Raw genomic sequence first — 26585 nt, 5'->3', positions numbered from 1 at the left:
TGGAGATTAACAGTAACAAAGGACAATGGAGTGCAAAAATAGTGCACTACAATGAACAGGGTAGGAACACTTTTCATTACTTAAAGGTAACCACCATTGAAAAAACCACCACAGAAGCACATGAGATAAAAAAGTTAGCAACAGTGGAAAGATGTATGGAATACAACCAAATAAAAACAAAAGATAAAAAAATGAAAGAGAAGGATCAAACAAGACACAAAACTAAAAGAAAGCAAGATATAAAGTGGCAATAGGGAACTCACAAGTGTCAATAATTACACTAAATGTAAACGGATTAAACTCACCAATAAAAAGACACAGAGTAGCAGAATGGATTAAAAAAGAAAATCCAAATGTATGCTGCCTACAGGAAACTCATCTAAGTAACAAGGATAAAAACAAATTCAAAGTGAAAGGCTGGAAAACAATACTCCAAGCAAATAACATCCAAAAAAAAAGCAGGCGTAGCAATACTCATATCTGATAATGCTGACTACAAGACAACAAAAGTACTCAGAGACAAAAATGGCCATTTCATAATGGCTAAGGGGACCCTGAATCAAGAAGACATAACAATTATTAATATATATATGCACCAAACCAAGGAGCACCAAAATATATAAGACAGCTACTTATTGACCTTAAAACAAAAACTGACAAAAATACAATCATACTTGGAGACCTCAATACACCGCTGATGGCTCTAGATCAGTCATCCAAACAGAGAATCAACAAAGACATAGTGGCCTTAAACAAAACACTAGAGCACCTGGATATGATAGACATCTACAGGACATTTCATCCCAAAGTGACTGAGTATACATTTTTCTCCAGTGTACATGGATCATTCTCAAGAATTGACCATATGTTGGGCCACAAAAACAACATCAGCAAATTCAGAAAAATTGAAGTTTTACCAAGCATATTTTCTGATCATAAAGCCTTGAAACTAGAATTCAACTGCAAAAAGGAGGGAAAAAATCTCACAAAAATGTTGAAACTAAACAACATACTTTTAAAAAATGAATGGGTCAAAGAAGAAATAAGTGCAGAGATCAAAAGATATATACAGACTAATGAAAATGACAGACATATCAGAATCTATGGGATGCAGCAAAAGCAGTGATAAGAGGGAAGTTCATATCACTTCAGGCATATATGAACAAACAAGAGAGAGCCCAAGTGAACCACTTAACTTCACACCTTAAGGAACTAGAAAAAGAAGAACAAAGAAAACCCAAAACCAGCCGAAGAAAGGAGATAATAAAAATCAGAGCAGAAATAAATAAAATAGAAAACAGTAAAACTATAGAAAAAATTAATAGAACAAAGAGCTGGTTCTTTGAAAAGATTAACAAAATTGACGAACCCTTGGTAGGACTTACCAAGTAAAAAAGAGAAAGAACTCATATAAACAAAATCCAAAATGAAAGAGGAGAAATCACCACGGACACTGTAGATATACAAAGAATTATTGTAGAATACTATGAAAAACTTTATGCCACTAAATTCAACAACCTAGAAGAAATGGATAAATTCCTAGAACAATACAACCTTCCTAGACTGAGTCAAGAAGAAGCAGAAAGCCTAAACAGACCTATCAGTAGAGAAGAAATAGAAAAAAACATTAAAAACCTCCCCAAAAATAAAAGTCCAGGCCCTGACAGCTATACCAGCAAATTTTATCAAACATTCAAAGAAGACTTGGTTCCTATTCTACTCAAAGTCTTCCAAAAATTTGAAGAAGAAGCAATACTTCCAAACACATTTTATGAGGCCAACATAACCCTCATACCAAAACCAGGCAAGGACTGCACAGAAAAAGAAAACTACAGACCAATATCTCTAATGAATACAGAGCTAAAATACTAATCAAAATACTAGCAAATCGAATACAACAACATATTAAAAAAATAATACATCATGATCAAGTGGGATTCATCCCAGAATCTCAAGGCTGGTTCAACATACGTAAAACGGTTAACGTAATACACCATATCAACAAAACAAAGAACAAAAACCACATGATCTTATCAATAGATGTAGAAAAGGCTTTCGATAAAATACAACACAATTTTATGTTTAAGACTCTCAACAAAATGGGTATAGAAGGAAAATATCTCAACATGATAAAGGCCATATATGATAAACCATCAGCTAACATCATATTAAATGGCACTAAACTGAAGGCTTTCCCCCTTAAATCAGGAACAAGACAGGGTTGTCCACTCTCTCCACTCTTATTTAATGTGGTACTAGAGGTTCTAGCCAGAGCAATCAGACAAGACAAAGAAATAAAAGCATCCATATCAGAAAAGAAGAAATAAAGGTATCACTTTTTGCAGATGATATGATCCTATACATTGAAAACCCCAAAGAATCCACAAAAAGACTACTAGAAACAATAAGCCAATACAGTAAGGTCGCAGGATACAAAATTAACATACAGAAGTCAATAGCCTTTCTATATGCCAACAATGAAACATTTGAGAACGAACTCAAAAGAATAATCTCCTTCACAATTGCAACAAAAAAATAAAATACTTAGGAATAAACATAACAAAGAATGTAAAGGACTTATATAATGAAAACTATAAACCATTGTTAAGGGAAATCAAAAAAGATATAATGAGATGGAAGAATATACCTTGTTCTTGGTTAGGAAGGATAAATATAATCAAGATGGCTATATTACCCAAAGCAATATACAAATTTAATGCAATTCCCATCAAACTTTCAATGACATTTTTTAAAGAAATAGAGCAAAAAATCATCAGATTTATATGGAACTATAAAAAACCCCGAATAGCCAAAGCAATCCTAAAGAAAAAGAATGAAGCTGGGGGCATAACAATACCTGACTTCAAACTCTATTATAGGGCCACGACAATCAAAACAGCATGGTATTGGCAGAAAAATAGACACTCAGACCAATGGAACAGAATAGAAAGTCCAGAAATAAAACCACATATATATAGTCAAATAATTTTTGATAATGGGGCCAAGAACATACAATGGAGAAAAGAATGCCTCTTCAATAAATGGTGCTGGGAAAACTGGAAAGCCACATGCAAAAGAATGAAACTGGACTACAGTCTGTCCCCCTGTACTAAAATTAACTCAAAATGGATCAAAGATCTAAACATAAGACCTGATACAATAAAGTACAGAGAAGAAGACATAGGTACTCAACTCATGGACCTGGGTTTTAAAGAGCATTTTATGAATTTGACTCCAAAGGCAAGAGAAGTGAAGGCAAAAATTAATGAATGGGACTACATCAGACTAAGAAGTTTTTGCTCAGCAGGAGAAACTGATAACAAAATAAACAGAAAACCAACTAAATGGGAAATGATATTTTCAAACAACAGCTCAGATAAGGGCCTAATATCCAAAATATACAAAGAACTCATCAAACTCAACAACAAACAAACAAACAATCCAATAAAAAAATGGGAAGAGGACATGAACAGACACTTCTCCCAGGAAGAAGTACAAATGGCCAACAGATATATGAAAAGATGCTCAGCTTCATTAGTTATTAGAGAAATGCACATCAAAACTGCAATGAGATACCACCTCACACCTGTTAGATTAGCTATTATTAACAAGACAGGTAATAGCAAATGTTGGAGAGGTTGTGGCGAAAAAGGAACCCTCATCCACTGTTGGTGGGAATGTAAAGTAGTACAACCATTATGGAAGAAAGTATGGTGGTTCCTCAAAAAACTGAAAATAGAACTACCTTATGACCGAGCAATCCCTCTACTGGGTATATACCCCAAAAACTCAGAAACATTGATACGTAAAGACACATGCAGCCCCATGTTCATTGCAGCATTGTTCACAGTGGCCAGGACATGGAAACAACCAAAAAGCCCGTCAATAGATGACTGGATAAAGAAGATGTGGCACATATACACTATCGAATACTACTCAGTCATGAGAAATGGTGACATCGGATCATTTACAGCAAAATGGTGGGATCTTGATAACATGATACGAAGCGAAATAAGTAAATCAGAAAAAACCAGGAACTGCATTATTCCATACGTAGCTGGGACATAAAAGTGAAACTAAGAGACATTGATAAGAGTGTGGTGGTTACGGGGGGGAGGGGAGAAAGGGAGAGGGAAAGGGGGAGGGGGAGGGGCACAAAGAAAACTAGATAGAAGGTGACAGAGGACAATCTGACTTTGGGTGATGGGTATGCAACATAATTGAAAGACAAGATAACCTGGACTTATTGATCTTTGAATATATGTAACCTGATTTATTGATGTCGCCCCATTAAAAAAATAAAATTATATAAATAAAAAAAAAAGTAGAAAAGACCAATGAATGCAAAAGCTGGTGTCTTGAAAAGGTAAATAAGATTGAGGAACCTTTAACCGGACTCAATAAGAGAAAAGAGAGGCCCTGGCCTGTTAGCTCAGTGGTAGAGCATTGGCTTAGAGTGCAAAATCTCAGGTTCAATTCCCAATCAGGGCACACAGGAGAAGCGATCATCTGCTTCTTCCCCCCCTCTTCCCCTCTCACAGACATGGCTCAAGCAGTTTGAGTAAGTTAGCCCCAGTCACTGAGGATATCTCAGTGGCCTCTGCCTTAGGCACTAAAATGGTTCAGTTCCTGAGCAATGAAGCAATGACCCCTGATGGGCAGAGTATCGCCCCCCAGTGGGCTTGCTAGGTTGGGGAACATGCGGGAGTCTGTCTCTGCCTCCTTGCCTCTCACATAATAAAAAAAAAAAAGAAAAACAAAGAAAAAAGAAAGAGGGCCCGAAGAAATAAAATTATATTTGTAAGCAGAGAAGTAACAACTGACATCACAGAAATAAAAGGGATTATAAGAAAATACTATGAAAGACTATATGCCAAAAAAATTGAACACTCTGGGTAAAATGGATAAATTCCATTCCAAAACTCAATCTGGAAGAATCAGAAAACCTGAGCTGACCAATTATAACAAATAAAATTGAAACAGTAATCAAACTCCCAGGAAACAAAAGTCCTACACCAGATGGCTTCACAAGCAAATTTTACCAAACATTCAAACAACTAACACCTATCTTTCTCAAGTTATTCCAAAATATTCAAGAGGAGGAAAAACTTCCAAGTTCATTTTATGATGCATGCATTATCCCAATTCCAAAACCAGGTAAAGACACTACAAAGAAAGAAAACTATAGGCCAGTATCTCTGATGAACAGAGATGCTAAAATTCTCAACAAAATATTAGCAGACCAGATCCAGCAATACATCAAAAAGATCATACCCCATGATCAAGTGGGATTTATTCTGGGGAGGCAAGGCTGGTACAACATCCACAAATCAATAAACGTGATTCATCACATAAACAAAATGAAGGATAAAAATCAAAAGATCATATCAAAAAATGCAAATAAAGCATTTGAGAAAATCCAGCACCCATTTATTTTATAAACTCTCAGCAAAGTAGGAATAGAGGGAAAATACCTCAACATAAGAAAGGTCATATATGACAGATCGATAGCCAACATCATACTCATTGGGTAAAAACTAAAAGCAATCCCCTTAAGATTAGGAATAAGACAGGGTTGTCCCCTTTCACCACTCTTATTCAATATAGCTCTGGAAGTCCTACTAACAGCGATCAGAAAGAAAAATATATACCAGTAAAAGGCATCCAAATTGGAAAGGAAGAAGTAAAACTGTCCTTATTTGCTCATGACATGATACTGTACACAGAAAAAACCTAAAATCTCTACCAAACAATGAATAGACCTGATAAATAAATTCAGCAAAGTGGTAGGATATAAAATTAATATTCGGAAATCAGTGGCATTTTTATACACCAACAATGAACTGTCAGAAAGAGAATTTAAACAAACAATCCCATTTACTATTGCAACAACAAAAAGAAAAGTACCTAGAAATAAATTTAACCAAGAACTTGTACTCAAGAAACTACAAGACATTGCAAAAAAAAAAATTGAGAAGATACCATGTTCATGGAAAGGAAGAATTAACATCATCCACTCAAAGCAATCTATAGATTCAATGCAATTCCTGTTAAAATACCAATAGCATTCTTCACAGATCTAGAACAAATATTCCAAAAAATTATATGGATACAAAAAACCCAAATAGCTTTAGAAATCCTGAAAATGAAGAACAAAGTGGAAAGTATCACACTTCCTGATATAAAGCTATGCTACAAGATCATCATAATCAAACAACCTGGTACTAGAAAAGAACAGGCATACAGTTCAACGGAACACAACAGAGAACCCAGAAATAAACCCATGCTTTATAGTCAATTAATACTTGAGAAAGCAGGCAAGAGTATACAACGGAGTAAGGACAGTCTCTTTAATAAGTGGTGTTGGGAAAATTGGACAGGCACATGCAAAAAAATAAAACCAGACCACCAACTTAACACCATTTACAAAAATAAACTCAAAATGAATAAAAGATTGAAGTGTAGGTTATAAAAATCATAAAAATGTTGGAAGAAAATATAGGCAGTAGAATCTCATACATCTCTCATAGCAATATTTTTGCTGATATACCTTTTCAGGCAAGTGAAATAAAGGAAAAATAAACAAATGGGAGTACATCAGACTAAAAGCTTTTGCACAGCAAAAGACACCATTAAAATAAAAAGACAACCCACTCCATGGGAAAACATATTTACCAATACATCTGATAAGGGGTTAATAACTAAAACTTATAAAGAACTTATAAAACTGAACATCAGAAAGAAAAACAATCCTATTTAAAAATGGACTAATATTTTACTTGTGGTAGTGCAGTGGATAAAGCATCAATCTGGAATGCTGATGTCGCCAGTTCAAAACCCTGGGCTTGCCCAGTCAAGGCACATATAACAAGCATTCAATGAACAACTAAAGTGAAGCAACTATGAGTTGATACTTCTCCTTCCCCACCTCTCTATAGAATCAATACATAAAAATCTTTTAATATTAAAAAAAAAATGGGCAAAGGACCTAAATAGACAGTTCTTCAAAGAGAACATACTAATGGTCAATAGGCAGATGAGAAAATGCTCAACACCAGTAATCGTCAGAAGATGCAAATTAAAACCACCTTACAACTGCCTGAATGGCTTTCATTAACAAATCAACAAACAAGAGGTGGTGAGGGTGTGGAGAAAAGGGAACCTTTCTTGCACTGGTGGTGGGAATGCAGACTCATGTAGTCTCTGTGGAAAACAGTGTGGTGTTTCCTTAAAAAATTAAAAATGAAACTGCCTAAGATCCAGCTAGTTCACTTTTAGGAATATATCCTAAGACTCTCAAACACTAATTCATAAGAAGATATACACTCCCATGTTCATTGCACTGTTGCTTGCAATAGCCAAGATTTGGAAACACCCAAATGCCCATCAGTAGATGAGTGGATAAAAAAGCTGTAGCACATTTATACAATGGAATACTACATGGCCATAAAAAAGAAGGAAATCTTACCTTTTGCAACAGCATTGATGGACCTGGAGATTATTGTGAAATAAGCCAGACAGAGAAAGACAAATACCATATGATCTCTGTTGGTCAAATAAGTTTGTAAATTGATATATATGTTTGCTCACTTATAGTTTGCATTGTGTGCAGGGGACAGGCTGTAAGCAGGCCGGGTCGTTATAGCCTGAGGCTTAGTTTTAAGACTAAACTTTTCCCCACACCCTTGACTGTTGCATGATGTGGGTGGTGCACTTTTATGAGGAATCCCATTATGCCTCAGATAAGTGACTTTGTATCAGAGACTTCCTTGTGTGTATATTGGATTAAATGGTTTTGATTTCTATACTATAAAGTGGGGCAGACCGGGAGCTTGCTCTCTCTCCGTTCCTGCTATCACCATTGCAGGGGCCTCCCTGATCTCTTGCAGGTTTTCTGCTTTTCCCTTGTCTTCTCTTGTGGCTTACCTGTCTTGGTGAGACACCAATAAACAGAATGGCCCACCATCCTCCAACTCCGCCAGCCATTTTTTTACTGTCTGCCTGAATCCAATGGGAACCTGAATGTGAATGGCCACAATGGCGGCTCCTGGCCATACAATCTCATTTACATGTGTAATCTAATGAACACAATAAACTGAGGAATAAAATAGTAACAGAGGCAGGGTCACAGGGAACAGATGGACAGCTGTCAGAGGGAAGGGGGAAGAGGAGATGGTATCAAAGACGGTGAAGGGATTAGCCAAAATCATATATACATAGCACACATATATATATATACAGACAGCAAGTTAGCAATACCCAGAGGGACAATGAGGGGTGGTGGGAGCGGGGAATAGGGAGCAATGGTGAAGGGTATGGGGATGGAGCTTGAGACTTGTTTGGAGGTTCTAGCAGGGGAGCGCAGCTACTCGTATACCCTTGACCGAAGAACAGTCCTCTCCTCTAGCGGAGAAGGTCATCCTCTTCGACCGAGAGCGCGCAGCTTCGGGAGGGAGCACATGGAGCAGTGAGGGAGGAAGGGGACAGCCGCCTAGCCAGCCAGATCAGCCGAATCAAACCTGGCGATCAATGGGGTGACAGATGTCGCAGCCAGATCGCCCTCACATCAGGGGATGGGGATAGAAAGAGACTTTACGCCTGACCATGTGGTGGCACAGTGGATAGAGCTTTGGACTGGAATGCGGAGGACCCAGGTTTGAGACAGCCAGCTTGAGTGCAGGCTTATCTGGTTTGAGCAAAGCTAACCAGCTTGGACCCAAGGTCACTGGCTCAAGCAAGGGGTTACCCGGTCTGCTGAAGGCCCGCCGTCAAGGGACATATAAGAAAGCAATCAGTGAACAACTAAGGTATTGCAACGAAAAACTGATGACTGATGCTTCTCATCTCTCTCCGTTCCTGTCTGTCCCTATCTGTCCCTCTTTCTGACTCTCTGTCTCTGTAAAATAAAAAAAGAGGGAGACTTTACTTGGGGCATGGAGGGGCATAATGCTGTGCGTAGAGGGTGTTATATTGAGCAGGGCACTTGAAACCATGTCAACACAATAAATTACAAAAAAAAAGGAGAGTTTTTTTTTTTTCCAGGTGGTATATGCATAAGGCAAACATACACCTTTCTCTTGTCCTTCCTGAGTCTGGGAACCAGGTTTAGTGAACCAAGCAAGACTTGGTAAAATGAATTAGAGCAAAACCAAACAAAATAAAGGGCAAATCAACTGACTTCCTACAGAGAAGTGAAAAGGTAATCAAGACTCTCTCAAATTCCAAATTTAAACCGTAGAAATCTCAATGGGCTCCATAGATGCCCAGGTGCTCCCGGAAGCCCCGCCCCTCAAGGAGACAGAGCGTGGTGGGGTGGGGCGAAGCTTAGCTTCCTGGACCACGCCCCTCTGCAGGCGGGTGCTAGCTTCAGGGTTGCGCGGAAGCGGGAACGCCCGGCCGTTTCCTAGGAGATGAAATACACAAGACGCGGAGCTTCACCCCGGAGTAAAGGAGCTAGCGGCCGGCAGGATAGGGTAATCTCGAGCTGGCTGCGGGGGCCTCCATCCTCCGCGGTACCCATTCTGAACCTGTCGTGCGAGACCGACCCGACGTGTCCCCTCGGCACCCAGTCCTACTAGGGTCAACCTCTAGAGAGGAGGCCTGGACACTGTTAGGTGGAGGGCGCGGGGGAGGAGACCGGGGGCGGGGTGGGGGCGGGCGGCCGGAGTCGGCCAGCCCCTGCTGCTGTAAGTTCTTCCCGGGGCACCCCGGACCACCTTCCTGCGCTCCTAGACTGCGGGGCTTGGGTTCGGTTGGGAGGATGACAGCGGGACACCCATAATCTGAGGACCCCTGTTCCGAGCCTCTAACCACACTCGTATCTCCGTCCCTCCCTCTACTGATGGGGCTGGGGGAAACTACTTTTAGGAGTGTGGGGCGGGCGGGTCGGCCTCGGTGTCGGGAAGGGACCGAAGTGGATTCAGAACTGCTTCATAGAAATCAGCGGGGAGGATTCTCTCAAGGGCCCAGGTTTGCGGGGGAAGGATCAGCACGGGTTATCGCAAACTATTTACTGCAAGTAAGAGGGGCCGGAAGGTGGGGGAGGGGAGCGATAAAACTGGGTTTTAGTGGTCTGAAATCCCAATTCTAAAAGGAAAGAGATTTAGGTAATTGTGCTTACATAATTTTTTTTAATGAGCAGGCATTTGTTTTAATAAATAACGGAATTCTTATAGATTCAAAGTTATGGGATTTATTTTAATCAGACAAAGAAAGAACCCATTGAGACAAAATAGTGGTGAAGACAAAAGTTACTTTTTTTAGCCTTCCTTCATCGCTCCATTCCCTAGTTTACCAATGCGAGACAGGGTAGGGAGGTGATTTCTCTGAGGGCGGCCGCTTAATGCCAATGTTGGTCTTTGGGCAGAATGTTTGATATCTTCGTTGCGATGGAGGTTTTTAGCTTTGAAATTATTTGTTAATATTAGCACAAAACAGTAATGCTTTTATATTTTAACACGGAATCTTCTCCCATTGTAAAAGCTCCCCTTTTAATTTCTTTAAATATATGGCTTAGTTTGAAATGTTTTCTCTGTTTTGATTTTTAAACAACTTAATGATTTTTAAGATGTTACTTTTTGAAAAAAACAAACGTTAATGCCAGCCTTGAAAGACATCTGTTCAGGGACTCGCAGACACAAGTTTTACCCTCTCTTTGCCCTCCAAGTTAATCGTCTTGAATCCTATCTAAATCCCTACTTAACTGGCAGAAGCTGTTAAGAATAAAGCTTAAGTTTACAGTAATTGTGCATTTAGATAAAAATATGAAAACTAGAATGGGAGAGAAATTATATGGGTATTTTTTAATGTGTCTATAATTAAGCCTCTAAATTTATGTCTTTTTTTAAAAAGAAATCAATATAAGGTTTGTTTGACTCATAGAAAAGTAAGTAAATATTGTAGCTTGATTGTATTGTAGAAAATTCCAAGTTCTAACAGTTCTGTTAAATTGAGGGTCTTAGTCATATTACATGTACTCACTTGTGTTTTGCCTAGTTGCATATATATGTGGAAAAATATATAGTATATATGGAAATATTCATGTACGTAAGAACTCATGTTAATATATTCCTATTTTGCAGAATTAGCTTTCTATTGGTCAACAGAGAAGAATATACATAACTTGTAGGGAAATACTGTGTGTGAACTGGGAACCCAGAAATAGTGTATGTTTCTTAAGTTACATATACTGTTTTTGACTACTGAGAAAAGTAGTTGTTTCTGTGAGTAGGTACATGGGAAAAAAAGAAAACCTTTATATTTATGTCTCTTCACATCAGGCCGTTGTAAAGGGTCAGCTGAAGTGGTTAACCTCTCACCCTGGAGAGCTATATTTATTTTGTAAATAATATGACTCAAAAGAGGCCTTTCCAAACATTCTGCAACTAAGCATAAAGCCTTGTAACAAAAGAATAGAGATTTTTTAAGAGCAACATAAGGATGAAAAATAGGTATGAATTGAGAAATAGTTCCTTTGAAATGTGGAACTAAGAACAATGGGAGGAAACAAATGTAATGAAGTAGACACTAACTAAGGCTAGTGCTTTGTTCTCCCATAATCATAGTAATACATTCAGAACCTATTGAAACCTGTACCCTTCAAATATATACAGATCCACAATCGCTTATTTGTAGTTTTGAAATCTACAAAGCTCTGAAGGATTCAAGTTATTTTAAATTTTATTAGAGGATGGAAGAGAGCTAGAGAAACATCAATTTGTTGTTGTACTTATTTATGCATTCATTGATTGATTCTTATTTGTGCCCTGAGTTTGGCCTATGAGGAGGATGCTCCAACCAAGCTACCCAGCCAGGGCTGAAAGAAGAAATTCTAAAAATCTGTACAAACTCATTTGCAACAACAAAATATGACCTGAATGATGCCAGGCCATTCATAGTCTTTACTTATTTTATTTTATTTTTAATTTTTTTAAATTCATTTTAAGAGGAGAGAGAGAATGAGAGAGAGGAGGGGGGAGAGGGGGGAGGAGCAGGAAGCATCAACTCCCATATGTGTCTTAGACCAGGCAAGTGCAGGGTATTGAACCGGCAACCTCAGCATTCCAGGTTGATGCTTTATCCACTGCGCCACCACAGGTCAGGCCAATTATTTTACTTAGCATACTTTTCATACATTTTTTTTGTAGCTACATTAAGAGACTAATGGGCAGCATTACATAACACATGGTATATGGACCATATTACTTTCCTAAAATATGGAAAGTCCTGGATTTTAAACAGATCTGGCCTAGAAGTTTCATGTAGGGATTCTGGGCCAAATTAAATAGGATGCAGAATTGATATAATATAGGTAGATGTCTGATTTTCCAAGGTCTTGTGTGGAATAATACAGATTATATTCAGTAAAAAAGGAATCACACATACTATTAAGCCAGTATTTATTAAACATTCATGGGATAAATAACACAGTACCATGTAAATAAAGCATTCATCAAATGAGTATTATCAATCTGTTATATATGAATTTCATTCCAAAAAAACCACAAAGGACTTACTGACAAATGTGTACACATTGGTATTTATATCTTATTTTATTTTATTTTTTTACAGAGACAGAGAGAGAGTCAGAGTGAGGGATAGACAGGGACAGACAGACAGGAACGGAGAGATGAGAAGCATCAATCATTAGTTTTTTCGTTGCGCATTGCGACACCTTAGTTGTTCATTGATTGCTTTCTCATATGTGCCTTGACCGCGGGCCTTCAGCAGACCAAGCAACCCCTTGCTGGAGCCAGCGACCTTGGGTCCAAGCTGGTGAATTTTTGCTCAAACCAGATGAGCCCACGCTCAAGCTGGCGACCTCGGGGTCTCGAACCTGGGTCTTCCGCATCCCAGTCTGACGCTCTATCCACTGCGCCACCGCCTGGTCAGGCAGTATTTATATCATTTATAAAGTTTCCCTGTGCTATAGATTACCAGCAAATATTTCAGAGAGATTCTTTAGTGAAAATTCCTTTAATTACTTTTTATAGGGTGTTTATAAGAATGGGTGGACTGTTTCCTTACCAGATTCCTTATTGCTGTAACTCATGAACCTACTAATCTTGGAGAAGAACCTATGTTTAATGATGGCAAACCTGTCACCAGTGTAGCCATAACAGTCTTAACAGCAATAAATAAATAAATAAGCATTTAAATTTATATTCAACAAGGAAGCCATTGCAATCAACAGCTTCTCCTGCATTATTTTTCCAAGATGAACCGGTACACAACCATGCGACAATTGGGGGATGGCACCTATGGGAGTGTGCTGATGGGCAAGAGCAATGAATCTGGGGAGCTGGTGGCCATCAAAAGGTACCATATACAGCACTGCAAAGTTTACCTTTGATGTTGATCATTGATTCTTTTCTTTTGTTTGCCTCAGAATACATACAAGTAGTGATGCCTTTCATGCCTTATTATAGATGATCATAAATTTTGATATATCTAGTATTTATTGAGTACTGAACTAAGCAGTTTCCAATAATCTTTTTAAATTTTATTGATTTTGGAGAAGGGGGAGGGAGAGAGAGAGAAACAGTGATTTGTTGTTCCACTTATTTATGTACTCATTGGTTGATTCTTATATGTGCCCTTACCTGAGATCTAACCCAAAACCTTGGCGTATTGACAAGTAGGATAATGCTCATTCAAGCTGAGCTAACCGGCCAGGGCTAACAATAAGCTTTTCTTATAGTGTTTCTTTTTTGTTGCTACAGAATGTTAGACACAAAGAGGTCATTAAGTAATTTGTCCAAGGTCATATAAAATCAGTGAGCTGCGGAGTGAGGATTTGAATCCAGGCAGTGCAGTTCTCGGCTACATTCTTGACTACCATGATGTGTTGCTAATTCTTTACGCTGCCTTTCTTTATTTCCCTATCTCTGTGCATTACACTTTTGTAGAGGCTCAGAATAATTCCTATAGGTATTAGTTTAATAAATAAGGATACTCTAAGCTTCCTGAGGCTCTTCTTCTAGAACATCTCAATAGGAAATTATACTACTTAATGAAAGCAGTAGGGCATATAGTGTTTTTATTTTTCATAATCCAGCTTTGTAATTTATATACCTGAAGAAAGATTTTTTTTTATGTGAATTCTGTTTTTTCTTGTCTCCCATTTTGTATGGTGACTAAAAATCCATTCATATAAATAATTTAATCTCTATCTATGGTATATATAGTGGAATTAATTTTTTACCCTAAATTCACTTTCTATATATTTATCTGTAATGATAACCAATATTAGCATGGAAGTGGGGGGGAGTCAAGAACAAAATTGAAGAAAGCTATTTTTAGTTTGGATACTTCTGAATTATTGCTCATTTAAATTATTGTCTCTTGTTTAAACAGCCCATAAGGTAATGATATACAAGTTGTCAGATGAAACATTTTACAAAATTTGCTACTAAAATTTCTAATCTTTCTTCACTCCACCTAATTATAGTATTTCATCTATATCTTTTAAATTCTAGAAAGAGGGGACTTTTGGAAGGAGCCCTTATAGAAAAGCACAGTAAAACTGATTAGAGAAATGTAAGAATTCATCCAGAAAGGAAAATTAATGATAGCCTTGAGATACATATATAGAAGGGAGGTGATTTGCTTTTAGGGGGTGGAAAGAGAGATATCATAGCTTGCCCAAAGTGAACTAATAACAGGGTAAGAAAGCCAATGGTGTAATTTATGTATTCAAATCCTCAGTCCCTGTACATGAAACTTATATTTTTTTAATTTTAGGATGAAGAGAAAGTTCTATTCTTGGGATGAATGTATGAACTTGAGAGAAGTTAAGGTAAAATCCTGGAGACAACGAGAACTGGAGAAGGCCTCATGCCCATCTCATTGCTGAGGATGGTGGCTAAGGAGATTATTCTTTTCTCTGTAGGAACCAGTACTAAGATAAATTATATTTCTTACTTTTGCCTTTATCTTCCTAAAGTAATTTCTCATTCTAATGTCAGTAGAGAACAGGAAAAACTATACCCTCATATTTGAAAATACACTTCTTTTAAAAGAGAATTTTAATTTATGTTATTACAGGAAAGACAACGTTTTTAAGTTACTGCATACCATTGCTTTCTATTTTATGCTGTATGATGTGGATAAATTGTTGGAGACCTTTGCATGGAATTTTACATGATTAAATCAAAAAGTTAGACCTGTTTAATAGAGCAAGAGAAAAAGTAGCTATTATTAACTTGGTTTATTTTTGTACTTACATTCAATTTAATGCTTACTTTAGGTGTTCTAAGGTTTTTTTTTGTTGTTGTTGTTTTGAGGGAGAGAAGAACAGACAGGGACAAAAAGACAGGAAGGAAGAAAGATGAGAAGCATCTACTCATAGTTGCAGCACCTTAGTTGTTTATTGATTACTTTCTCATACGTGCCTTGACCAGGGGGCTCCAGCTGAACCAGTGACCCCTTGCTCAAGCCAGCGACCTTTGGGCTCATGATAGCAGCCATGGATGGGGTCTGTCTCTGATCCTATGCTCAAGCTGGCGACCCTGTGCTCAAGCTGATGAGCCAACACTCACCAGGGTTTCAAACCTGAGTCGTCAGCACCCAGGCCTACTCTCTGTCCACTGTGCCACTGCCTGGTCAGGCTGGTGGTGGTCAGTGATATTTTTAGACTTGTAAACATTATAGATATTAAAACCTAATTCATTAATGAATTCAGAAGAAATGGAATATTTCTTTATTTCTTAAATTTTTTATTGATTTTAGAGAGAGAAAGAGAGAAACATCATTTTGTTGTTCCACCTATTTATGCATTCACTGGTTGGAATATTACTTAAGATAATTATCCTACTAGCATTGATGAGATTGTTCCAGCTTCTGTAACTTGGCTGTAGGAATTTTAATGCTTTTTGCTGTGCTGCAGTCTCTGAAGAAACTTAACCATGCCAACGTGATTAAACTGAAAGAAGTTATCAGAGAAAATGACCATCTTTATTTTGTATTTGAATATATGAAAGAAAACCTCTATCAATTAATGAAAGACAGGTATGTCTATATTATAAGAAAATTATCTTTTCCCCCTATTATGTCCTCCATGGGTTCCTTGGATCCCTTCAATACTTCACACTTTACAACATACAGATTTATCTCTTTAAGAGGTGGATTTAAATTAATTAGTTGTATCTTCATCAGAGGATAATATCTAACATTGAAGAACTAGCTGTCACATAGTCACCGTTTTTCTGCTGAAATCTTTTAGAAGTCAAATATTTCATATAAATTCACATACTATCTATATTTTTGAAAAAAAAAAGCCTATTTATCATTTAATACTCAGTAATAAAGCTGTTCTTGGGAAAAATTAAGAAAGTTATCTTCATTGCTCTCCCAAGCACCTTGTGAAAGGTTAGTGAAAGAGTGGAGGAGCTTTCTAAACAGGACCTAGTAAACTCTTCAGCTAGAATGTTTAAATGAGTGATGAACACCGTGTGTTACTCAGCCAAGGAAGTTCTCATTTTAATTTCTAAACCTGTGAACAGAATCTAAAGAGGGAGAGCTTCAGTCATCTGCCATGAGCTTGGGGAGGATATCTTATAGGTAGCTACAGGTCACATCTGGGAGATTAATGTCCAAAATTTTGCTTGCTTTTAAAACCAGAGTTGAATAAAAGATCTTCAAATACTTTAGAAATAAATTTTCCTGTAGAATGATGTTTATTTCTCACTGTAGTTTTTCATACACACACATACTCAAGACCTTAGGATATCGAGTCAATTTTTCTTTTCTTTTTTTTTTTTTTTCATTTTTCTGAAGCTGGAAACAGGGAGAGACAGTCAGACAGACTCCCACATGCGCCCGACTGGGATCCACCCGGCACGCCCACCAGGGGCGAAGCTCTGCCCACCAGGGGGCGATGCTCTGCCCATCCTGGGCGTCGCCATGTTGCGACCAGAGCCACTCTAGCGCCTGAGGCAGAGGCCATCTTTGCTCCAATGGAGCGGGAGGGGAAGAGAGAGACAGAGAGGAAAGTGCGGCGGAGGGGTGGAGAAGCAAATGGGCGCTTCTCCTGTGTGCCCTGGCCGGGAATCGAACCCGGGTCCTCCGCACGCTAGGCCGACGCTCTACCGCTGAGCCAACCGGCCAGGGCGAGTCAGTTTTTCTTAAATCATATTTTTCCTTCTTTCAAAAAAATACTTATTGAATACCTGTGATGTTCCAGGCTGATATCATTATAACATTATTAGTAGTTAAAATAAAAGTAAAGAAGATTTGTGTCTCCAAAATCAGTATTTATTTTCTAGAGTTCTGTCTAGTGTTCTGTACAGGCATGTGTGCTTTCTGCATGATTGTAATTTTAGTGGAGATACATTATTTTATTTGATTTATTTACCTACAGGTATTCTTTAATGCTGATAAATGATCTTTATAATTACCATAGTATGTTCTGTTAAATAACTATACCAAGCTTCACTTAGCTCCACACTATTTTTAAAGAAATAACTATAATTGGGAGAATAGGTTGGTAATTATAGTACAAATATTGATACAATTACTTTGTAACCATTAAAGTTGGTAATTACAAAGATTAAGAAAATGCTTAGAAGTAGATAAAAAACAAAGCAAAATTGTATTTATAAAACATTGATACCTAATATAAAAGTTACACCTGACCAGGCGGTGGCGCAGTGGATAGAGCGTCGGACTGGGATGTAGAGGACCCAGGTTTGAGACCCCGAGGTCGCCAGCTTGAGTGAGGGCTCATCTGGTTTGAGCAAGGCTCACCAGCTTGAGCCCAAGGTCCCTTGGGCTGCTGTAACCCACCCCCCCCGACGGTCAAGGCACATATGAGAAATCAATCAATGAACAACTAAGGAACCACAACGAAGAATTGATGTTTCTCATCTCTCTCCCTTCCTGTCTGTCTATCCTTATCTGTCCCTCTCTCTGACTCTCCCTGTCTCTGCCACAAAAAAAAGTTACACATGCAAATAGATTAGGATTAGATTAGGATACTGAAAAATCAAAATAGTTTCTTAAATAAGGTTATAATAGGTAATCTAAACTTGTGTGTGTGTGTGTGTGAGAGAGAGAGAGAGAGACAGACAGAGAAAGGAACAGATAGAGACAGACAGGAAGGGAGAGAGATGAGAAGCATCAATTCTTAGTTGTGTAGTTGTGACACCTTAGTTGTTCATTGATTGCTCTCTCATATGTGCTTTGACGGGGGGTGGGGGGGAGCTACAGTAGACCAAGTGACCCCTTGCTCAAGCCAGTGCCCCTGGGTCCAACCTGGTGAGCCTTGCTCAAACTAGATGAGCCCCCACTCAACCTGGCGAACTTGGGGCTTTGAACCTGGGTCCTCTAGGTTCCAGTTCAACACTCTTTCCACTGCGCCACCACCTGGTCAGGTGTAATCTTAACTTTTTTACCTCTAATAATTTATACTGTTTAAAATGTATGAAATGATGAACATATGCATGATATATTGAAATGTAATTGTTGAAGAAAAAATTAAGTACATATTAATACATGAAATATACTTTCATCTGATAAAATATATATATATAGTTAACAGTATGTTAAAAAATAGACCTTTTCTCATATGCTCACACTTGAACACTCTAAATTAATCCAATCAATCATGCTAAACTAAAGATGTTAGAAAATGTTGAAATTGCGATAACGTTGAAAAGCTTAAAATGATTACTTCTAAAACATAGCATGGCTTCAGGGTTAAAGACAAATTAATTTTGGGGCAAAGAATTAATGTTGGTCACGTTAATTTGTGTCATGCTATTAATCAGTATTTGTCAACCCTAATTTAGTCCTTATTTGGATTTTGCTTTAGGCCTGTGTAATAGCATAGATGGCTGCACTGTCCAGTGCAGCAGCTGCTAGTCACATGTGGCTATTTTAAAGCGTAGCTAGTCTGGATTGAGGTATAAATGTAAAATAAATTACACATCAGATTTTGGAGAATTGTTAGAAAAACAAATGTAAATTCATTAATTTCTTATATTGATTGCACATTAAAATATTTGGTAATTATTAGGTTAAATACCCATATTTCCCCATGTATAAGACAAACCATTTTCCAAATATTTGGGGTCTAAAAACTGGGTGCATCTTACACAGTAGTTGTAGATTTTTTTACTTGCATTTCCCACTTTTTTGCGCTTGTTTTTACGCTCATTGTTGAAGACAGTGATTTCTCATCAGACACAGATGAGGACAAGCTAATGGATGGGAGTTTTGACAGTGATGAGGAGTTGTATGAATTTTATGATGAATAAAACTTGAGTTCAATAACTATGTAATACATTTTCCAAATTTCGGGCCCCCAAATGAAGATGCATCTTATACATGGGGAAATATGGTATATTGTTAAACATGTAAGTGGTTCTCATTTATGGCTCTTGTTATATTTTAATTTAGCAGTACCCAATGTACACTGTAGGTAGAACTGAAGCAGTTATGCCCTTAAAACTTTTAAAGTCCCCATACATAGTATATACATTTGCACACTTCACTTATCTGATAATTAATAGTTTTCCAAATTACTTTCTTCCTCTTGAGACAGTTTAGAATATAGCTATTTGAGTTTTTACCTCCCAGCAAAACAAAATCAATTTTAATTTTCACTTTTTTAAATTTTTTACTTTTTTTATTCAGTGAAAGGAGAGGAAGCAGAGACAGACTCCCACATGTGCCCGACTAGGATCCATCTGGCAAGCCCACTAGAGCAGTGGTTCCCAACCTTTCTAATGCCGTGACCCCGCAGTACAGTTCCTCATGTTGTGGTGACCCCAAACCAAAAAGTAATTTTGGTGGCTACTTCATAACTGTAATTTTGCTACAGTTATGATTCGGAATGTAAATACCTGATATGCATTATGTATTTTCCGATGGCTTTAGGCGACCCTGCCGGGGTCGCGACCCGCAGGTTGAGAACCGCTGCACTAGAGGGTGATGCTCTGCCCATCTGAGCATTGCTCCATTGCTCAGCAACCTTAGTTTAGTCTATTAATTCTTTGACCCAAAATTAATTTTTCTTTGACCCTTAGTGCCTGAGGCAGAGGCCCTGGAGCCATCCTCAGCACCTGAGGCCAACTTGCTCTAATTGAGTCATGGCTACAGGAGGGAGAGAGAAAGAGAAAGAGAGATAGAAGCGAGAGAGGGAGGGGTGGACAAGCAGATGGGCACCTCTCCTGTGTGCCCTGACCAGTAATCAAACCCGGACTTCCACATGCCAGGCCGATGCTCTACCATTGAGCTAATAACTGGCCAGGACTAATTTTCACTTTACAGCCTTTAACACTATGAAACTATAAATCATAACTTTAGTATCATAAGGCCAACAGGGGCTCCACGGGAGGAAGATCATTCTTATTTGTTTTTTCTTTCTTTTTTTTTATTATGAGATCCTTCTTATTTGTTTGGTTGGTTGGTTAGCAGAGTTACATGACTGTCCATTTCTTAACAGAAACAAGTTGTTCCCTGAGTCAGTCATCAGAAATATTATGTATCAAATATTGCAAGGGTTGGCATTTATTCATAAACATGGTAAGTTTCTTCTAAGTTCATTTTCCTGCATCTTTTGATTATTGTCAAGATTATGTACAAGAATTGTATATAAAATGTTAAGTAATGTGGTGTTTGGATAACTACAAGTTTGGAGTATGTGCCTACACACTGATATTTTTGTTTAAAAATTTGGAACTTTTATCATTCTATATAAAATAAAATTTCTATAATCTCTGTCTTTCTCTACAACATATTTTTTTTACAGTTTGATCACCATCAGCCTTTAGTCTCAGATATCATAAACCCATCCTGCAACCTCATTCCCCCTAATTTTACCATGGAAATGAAAAAAATAATATTTTTTAATATGAATATGAAAAAGTATAAGATCCCTGTTTTGGAAAAGATGGGAATGCTTTGATGTACCAAGACCAATTATTTTTTTTTCCAAGACCAATTATTAATATTTAAGTAGTTTAAGTCACTCGTGCTGTGATATTTTATAGTTTCCTTTGGTATTTATATTTAGCTTTTGTTGTTATTGTTGTTTTGTGACAGAGAGAGAGAGAGAGAGGGACAGATAGGGATAGACAGGAAGGGAGAGAGATGAGAGGAGCATCAATTCTTCATTGCAGCACCTTAGTTGTTTATTGATTGCTTTCTCATATGTACCTTGGCTGGGGGGGCTAAACCCCTTACTCAAGCCCGCGACCTTGGGTCCAAGCTGGTGAGCTTTGCTCAAACCAGATGAGCCCACGCTCAAGCCAATGACCTGGAGTTTCGAACCTGGGTCCTCCGTGTCCCAGTCTGATGTTTTATCCACAGCGCCACCGCCTGGTCGTTTTTATTCTCTGAGTGAAATTAAAGCAAGGGATTGTTCATACTTTTATTGATTTCTTATGTAATCTTAATTTAGTTTTTTGCATGTCTATCAAACCAAAATAATTAGTCCAAAAAGTTAGTATTATTATTATAAAATATTTTTAGCAAATATTTTTCTAGCATCAGTAGATGTTTAGATGCTAAATTAGAAATATTTCATCCCTGCCTAGGTAGCTCACTTGATTGGAACATCATCCAGATACGCCAAGGTGTTGTGTGTTGAATCCCCAGTCAAAGCACATACAAGAATCAACAAATGGCCTGACCTGTGGTGGCGCAGTGGATAAAGCGTCAACCTGGAATGCTGAGGTCGCTGGTTCAAAACCCTGGGCTTGCCTGTTCAAGGCACATATGGGAGTTGATGCTTCCTGCTTCTTCCCCTTTCTCTCTATTCTCTCTCACTCTCTCTCTCTTTCTCCTCTCTAAAATGAATAAATAAAAAGAATCAACAAATGAATGCATAAATCAGTGGAACAGCAAATTGGTGTTTCACTTTCTCCCTCCATCTTTCTCCCTCCCTCCTTCCCTCCCTCCCTCCCTCCCTCCCTCCCTTCTCCCTCCCTCTGCCTCCCTTCTACCTCTCCCTCTCCCTCTCCCTCTCCCTCTCCCTCTCCCTCTCCCTCTCCCTCTCCCTCTCCCTCTCTCCCTCCCTCTCCATCTCTATCCCTCTTTCTCTCTAAGGTCAATTTTAAAACATTAGAAAAATTTCTATTATACCATTGCTGAATTCTGAACATAGGCATTCAAAACACATCATTAGTCTCCTTTCATGCTTCATCCCATATTTTATATTTTCTTTTCTCCTGTAACTGCTGCAGGAAATAATTTATTTCTAACAATGCTATCCAGAATTCCATAGAAGCATTTTAAGACAAAACTGAATTGCCAGTTTTTTATCACATAAACTATTAAGGTTTTTAAAAGTCTAAAACCATGGTAACATACTATCATCCATTGGTAAAAGTCCTTTATTAATTCCATGAAAATAAAAAATGTATGCTATTTTAATTGTTCATGATAGATTCCTGACCTTCAGCCCAAAATATAGAACTGGGTGAATATGTCATGTCATTGAAATTTTGGTCAGCATGGTAACCCTTGATATTTGCCTGAGTTACTTTATGCTAATAAAGTAAGTGTGATGTGGAAAATCAAAATCCTTATGAATTATTTGATTTTTGGGAAGAGCTTTGTGTTTTATTGATAATTTTCAGGCTAGTAATAAAATTGTTTCCATTTCCTTAGATATATATCAACTATCAGCAACCTCAGAGCACAAAGAATTGAAGGAAGTTAGCATGGGATTTAAAATTTTCTGCTGAAAATAAATAACATAGATAATCTATGTGAGATACATAATTGACTACTCAATGATTTGGGAAACCAGACACTAAGAACAATACACATCTTAACAAAAGTTTATTTTTGCTGTAATTGATAAGCATCCCCAATGTAATATTTTGAGGAAACATTTTAAAAATAACTATCAAAAAACTAAACTAATATTTTAGTTAAGCCCTGGCAGGTTGGCTCAGTAGTAGAGCATCGGCCCAGTGTGTGGAAGTCCTGGGTTTGATTCCCAGCCAGGGCACACAGAAGAAGCATCCATCTGCTTCTTCACCCTTCCCCCTCTCCTTTCTATCTCTCTCTTCCCCTCCTACAGCCAAGGTTCCATTGGAGCAAAGTCGGCCCAGGTGCTGAGGACGGCTCCATGGCCTCCATCTCAGGTGCTAGAATGGCTCTGGTTGCAATGGAGCAATGCCCCAGATGGGCAGGGCATCACCCCCTGGTGGGCATGCCGGGTAGATCCCGGTCAGGCACATGTGGGAGTTTCTCTGCCTCCCTACTTCTTCTCACTTCAGAAAAAATACAAAAAAACCCCACAAAAATAAGAAAAAAAAAATATATATATATATATATATTAGTTAAAATAGGTCCAATCTCCCAATATATTTATATTAGTGAGGATGGAGAAAATCTCAACTGGACAAAAATTCTAAGATTTTGTGGATTAATGTCATTTTATCATCACACATGTTCCCATTCCTGTGTTTATATATAAAAGTGCAATGTATTTCTCTTGGAAGGTGTTGGAAATGGATCCTAAGAGCTATTTTGAAGAAGAATAAGAAGTACCAAATAAACTAAGTTCAGAACTGTTGTAGATGTCACAAGTGTGGGGCCCACATTGGCTCTGAAGGAATTAAGAGAGTTTAGGCTTAGACAGTCTTCATAGCCCAGAGCTACATGAAAACCCTCTCACGATGGTCACTGCAACTGATGGCCAGGGTTGGTCTTTATTTCCACCCTGCAGGTCAGTTGGAATATGAGCCATCTGTGCACCAGCAGTGTGCTTTAGATCTCACATAGGAGTCTGCAAGGACAGCTTTCATGGTTTTCTTCCTCCTGGGTTTTCTGCCTCATCTTCATTGGACTGCCTTGTAGTTTCCATAACTAACCACTTATTTTACATATTGATTGGTAAATAAGCATTATACTTATTGAATTTTTCAATTAAGCAGCTACCAGGGGAGAACTGAGCTGTTAACATAATTTTAAATGAAGAAATTAGTTAAAATGTATGGAGCTCCATTTTTGTTTAATAGACTTTTCAAATAAGTGCTTATACTCAGGTAATCTTGTTTTAAATGTGATAGCTGTGTTGACATACCCTAATTAGCCCTCATCCAGCTTTAATTAGGCTACTTCTCTCTGGGCCTGATCATAATATCTTCTTAAAATAGTTTTGTAAATTAACGGAGATTATCGTAATATGGCAATATCTAGCCCAGTGCCTGAAATTATTAGATTCACAAATAGAAATGCATGTTATTTTTAATGTCCACATATGCTATGTGAACTTTCTTGCCAAATTATTTTGAAAGCAGGCTCTAACTGGTTGACTCAGTGGTAGAGCATCAACCTGGCAGGTGGATGTCTTGGGTTCTATTACTGGTCAGGGCACACAGGAAAAGTGCCCACCTGCTTCTCCACCCCTCCCCCTCTCACTTCTCTCTCTCTCTCTCTCTCTCTCCCTCTCTCTCTTTCCTCCTTCTGTAGCCATGGCTCAATTGAAGCGAGATGGTCCCATGGCACTGAGGATGACTCCATGGCCTCTACCTTAGGCTCTAAGAAGAGCTCAGTTGCTGAGCAACAGAGCAATGCTCAGTTGGGCACAGCATCGCCCCCCTACTGGGCTTGCCAGGTGGATCCCCACTGGGACACATGCAGGAATCTGTCTCACTGCCTCCCCTCCTCTCACTGAATTAAAAAATAAATAAATAAAAATTATTTTGAAAGCAGTCTATCTTCTATCAATTTTTAGGCAATAAAAGTGGTTTATTTTTTTTTTCCTAAATTCACATAGTTATAACAGAGAGGCTTAGTTCTATTTTGTGTATAAGTCAAATATGTTTAAACATGATAATTTATTCTTTTTCTTCTCTGTATCACCAGGTTTTTTTCATAGGGATATGAAACCAGAAAACTTGCTTTGTATGGGTCCAGAACTTGTGAAAATTGCTGATTTTGGACTTGCAAGAGAATTAAGGTCACAGCCACCGTACACTGATTATGTAGCTACACGATGGTGAGTAGTTTTATGCAACTCTTCAGAGGCATATGTCTGATGAAGTTTTCCTCCAATAAACTGTTACATATTATTCTGGAGGTTCCATGTAGAGTATTAAAAAGAAAGCATAGAAATGACTTTGTATTCTTTGGAGGAAAAGGGTTGGTTCAGACTAATTTATGAAATAAGAAAAAGAAAAAGGTTTTTAACTTCAATCCTTCATTTATTTAACAAATATTTATTGAACACCTACTATGTGCCAGATATTTTCTTAGGCACTGGGAACACAGAAGTGAACTAAACAGAAAAAAAACTGCTGCATGCTACTTGTAGCAACAACCAATACACAAACAAGTTACAAATATGAATTTCTAACAGAAAGACATAACATGTATTCATCAGAAAACATATAATAGTCCCAAACTGGAAACTACCCAAATGTCCATAACCAGTGTGGCATGATATGTTCACGAAACAAAATGCTGCTTTACAGCAATGAAAATGAAAAACCTATACCTGCATAAGACAATAATCTATGCTGTTAAAAGCCAGGGTAGCAGTTATGAAGGGTGAGGGGTAGTAGTGACTGGAAGAGTGCAGGAGAGGAACTTTCTGCGATGCAGATAACATGGTGGGGGGGTTTATTTTCACTTGATTTTCTGTTTTATTTCCAGAAATTCTTAGGAATATTGAAAATCTATAAAGAGTATTTTTGAAATGAATTAATGGCATACAATCTGAGAATTTAAAAAGAACCTATAAATACTTGCAAAAACAGAGAGGCCAACAACATAGCCGGTTTCACTTATATGACATTTTGGGCCTCAGTTTCCTTATTTGTGTAAAAGCTTCAACTAACTAAGCCCTGGGTTCCATGCAGCTATTTGATTTGATGATTATGATATTTTTCCTGATGAATTCAAAGCTTGGGTGGGACATATACCTAGGGAGAGCATCCGTCTTATTTATCAGTATATTCCCCTGCCCTAGCACAGTGCCTGGGAAATAGGATGTGCTCAAAAAAATTTTTTTAATTGATTTTAGTTTATTGTGTTTACATAGATTCAAGTGTCCCGCCGAATATATTTGAATATATTTCCCCCCACCCCACCGCCATGTTCCCCTTGATACCCACTTTGCCCCTACCTCCCAAAGCCTCCCACCCTTCCCTCCAGGATTTGCTGTCCTGCTCTCTATAACACTGTGTTATGTGTATATAATTTCACTAATCTCTTTCTTTTCTCTGATCCCATCCTCTCATCCCCTTTTTCTCTGACCGCTTTCCCTCTGGTCCCTTTGATTCCACCTCTGTCTCTATTCTGTTCCTCAGTTCATATTGTTATTGGATTCCTCAAATGAGTGAGGTCATATGATATTTTTCTTTCTCTGCCTGGCTTATTTCACTTAGAATAATAGTCCAGGTCCATTCATGTTGTTGCAAAAGGTAAGATTTCCTTCTTTATCACGACTGCATAGTATTCCATAGTATATATGTACCACAGCTTTTTAATCCACTCGTCCCCTGAAGGACACTTGGGCTGTTTCCAGATCTTGGCTATTGTAAACAATGCTGCCACAAATATGGAGGTGCATTTCTTCTTTTGAATCAGTGATTTGGTATTCTTAGGATATATTCCTAAAAGTG

The 26585-nt window shown here is 38.0% G+C and overlaps 1 protein-coding gene across 12 annotated transcripts in view; it reads left to right on the top strand.

Annotated features, from left to right (window-relative positions):
* Positions 1–9416: 9416 nt before the first annotated feature.
* MAK (male germ cell associated kinase) overlaps positions 9417–26585 on the top strand; it is a 65147-nt gene continuing 47978 nt past the window's right edge. For 7 of the 12 annotated variants that reach the window (XR_010730408.1, XR_010730407.1, XM_066268492.1 and 4 more), the window contains exons 1-6: positions 9670–10018; positions 13217–13317; positions 14743–14797; positions 15887–16008; positions 20447–20526; positions 24826–24958. Coding sequence is in view for 10 of the 12 variants with exons in the window: in XM_066268492.1 (XP_066124589.1) it covers positions 9842–10018; positions 13217–13317; positions 14743–14797; positions 15887–16008; positions 20447–20526; positions 24826–24958 (668 nt within the window). In the remaining 2 variants the exon portion in view is untranslated. The other 5 variants (XM_066268488.1, XM_066268487.1, XM_066268490.1 and 2 more) reach the window with 5 other exon arrangements.

The sequence above is a fragment of the Saccopteryx bilineata genome, chromosome 3 (genome assembly GCF_036850765.1).
Source record: "Saccopteryx bilineata isolate mSacBil1 chromosome 3, mSacBil1_pri_phased_curated, whole genome shotgun sequence".
NCBI lineage: Eukaryota > Metazoa > Chordata > Mammalia > Chiroptera > Emballonuridae > Saccopteryx > Saccopteryx bilineata.
The sequence above is the reverse complement of the archived record's forward strand: the minus strand, read 5'-3'. Positions and strand labels throughout refer to the sequence as shown.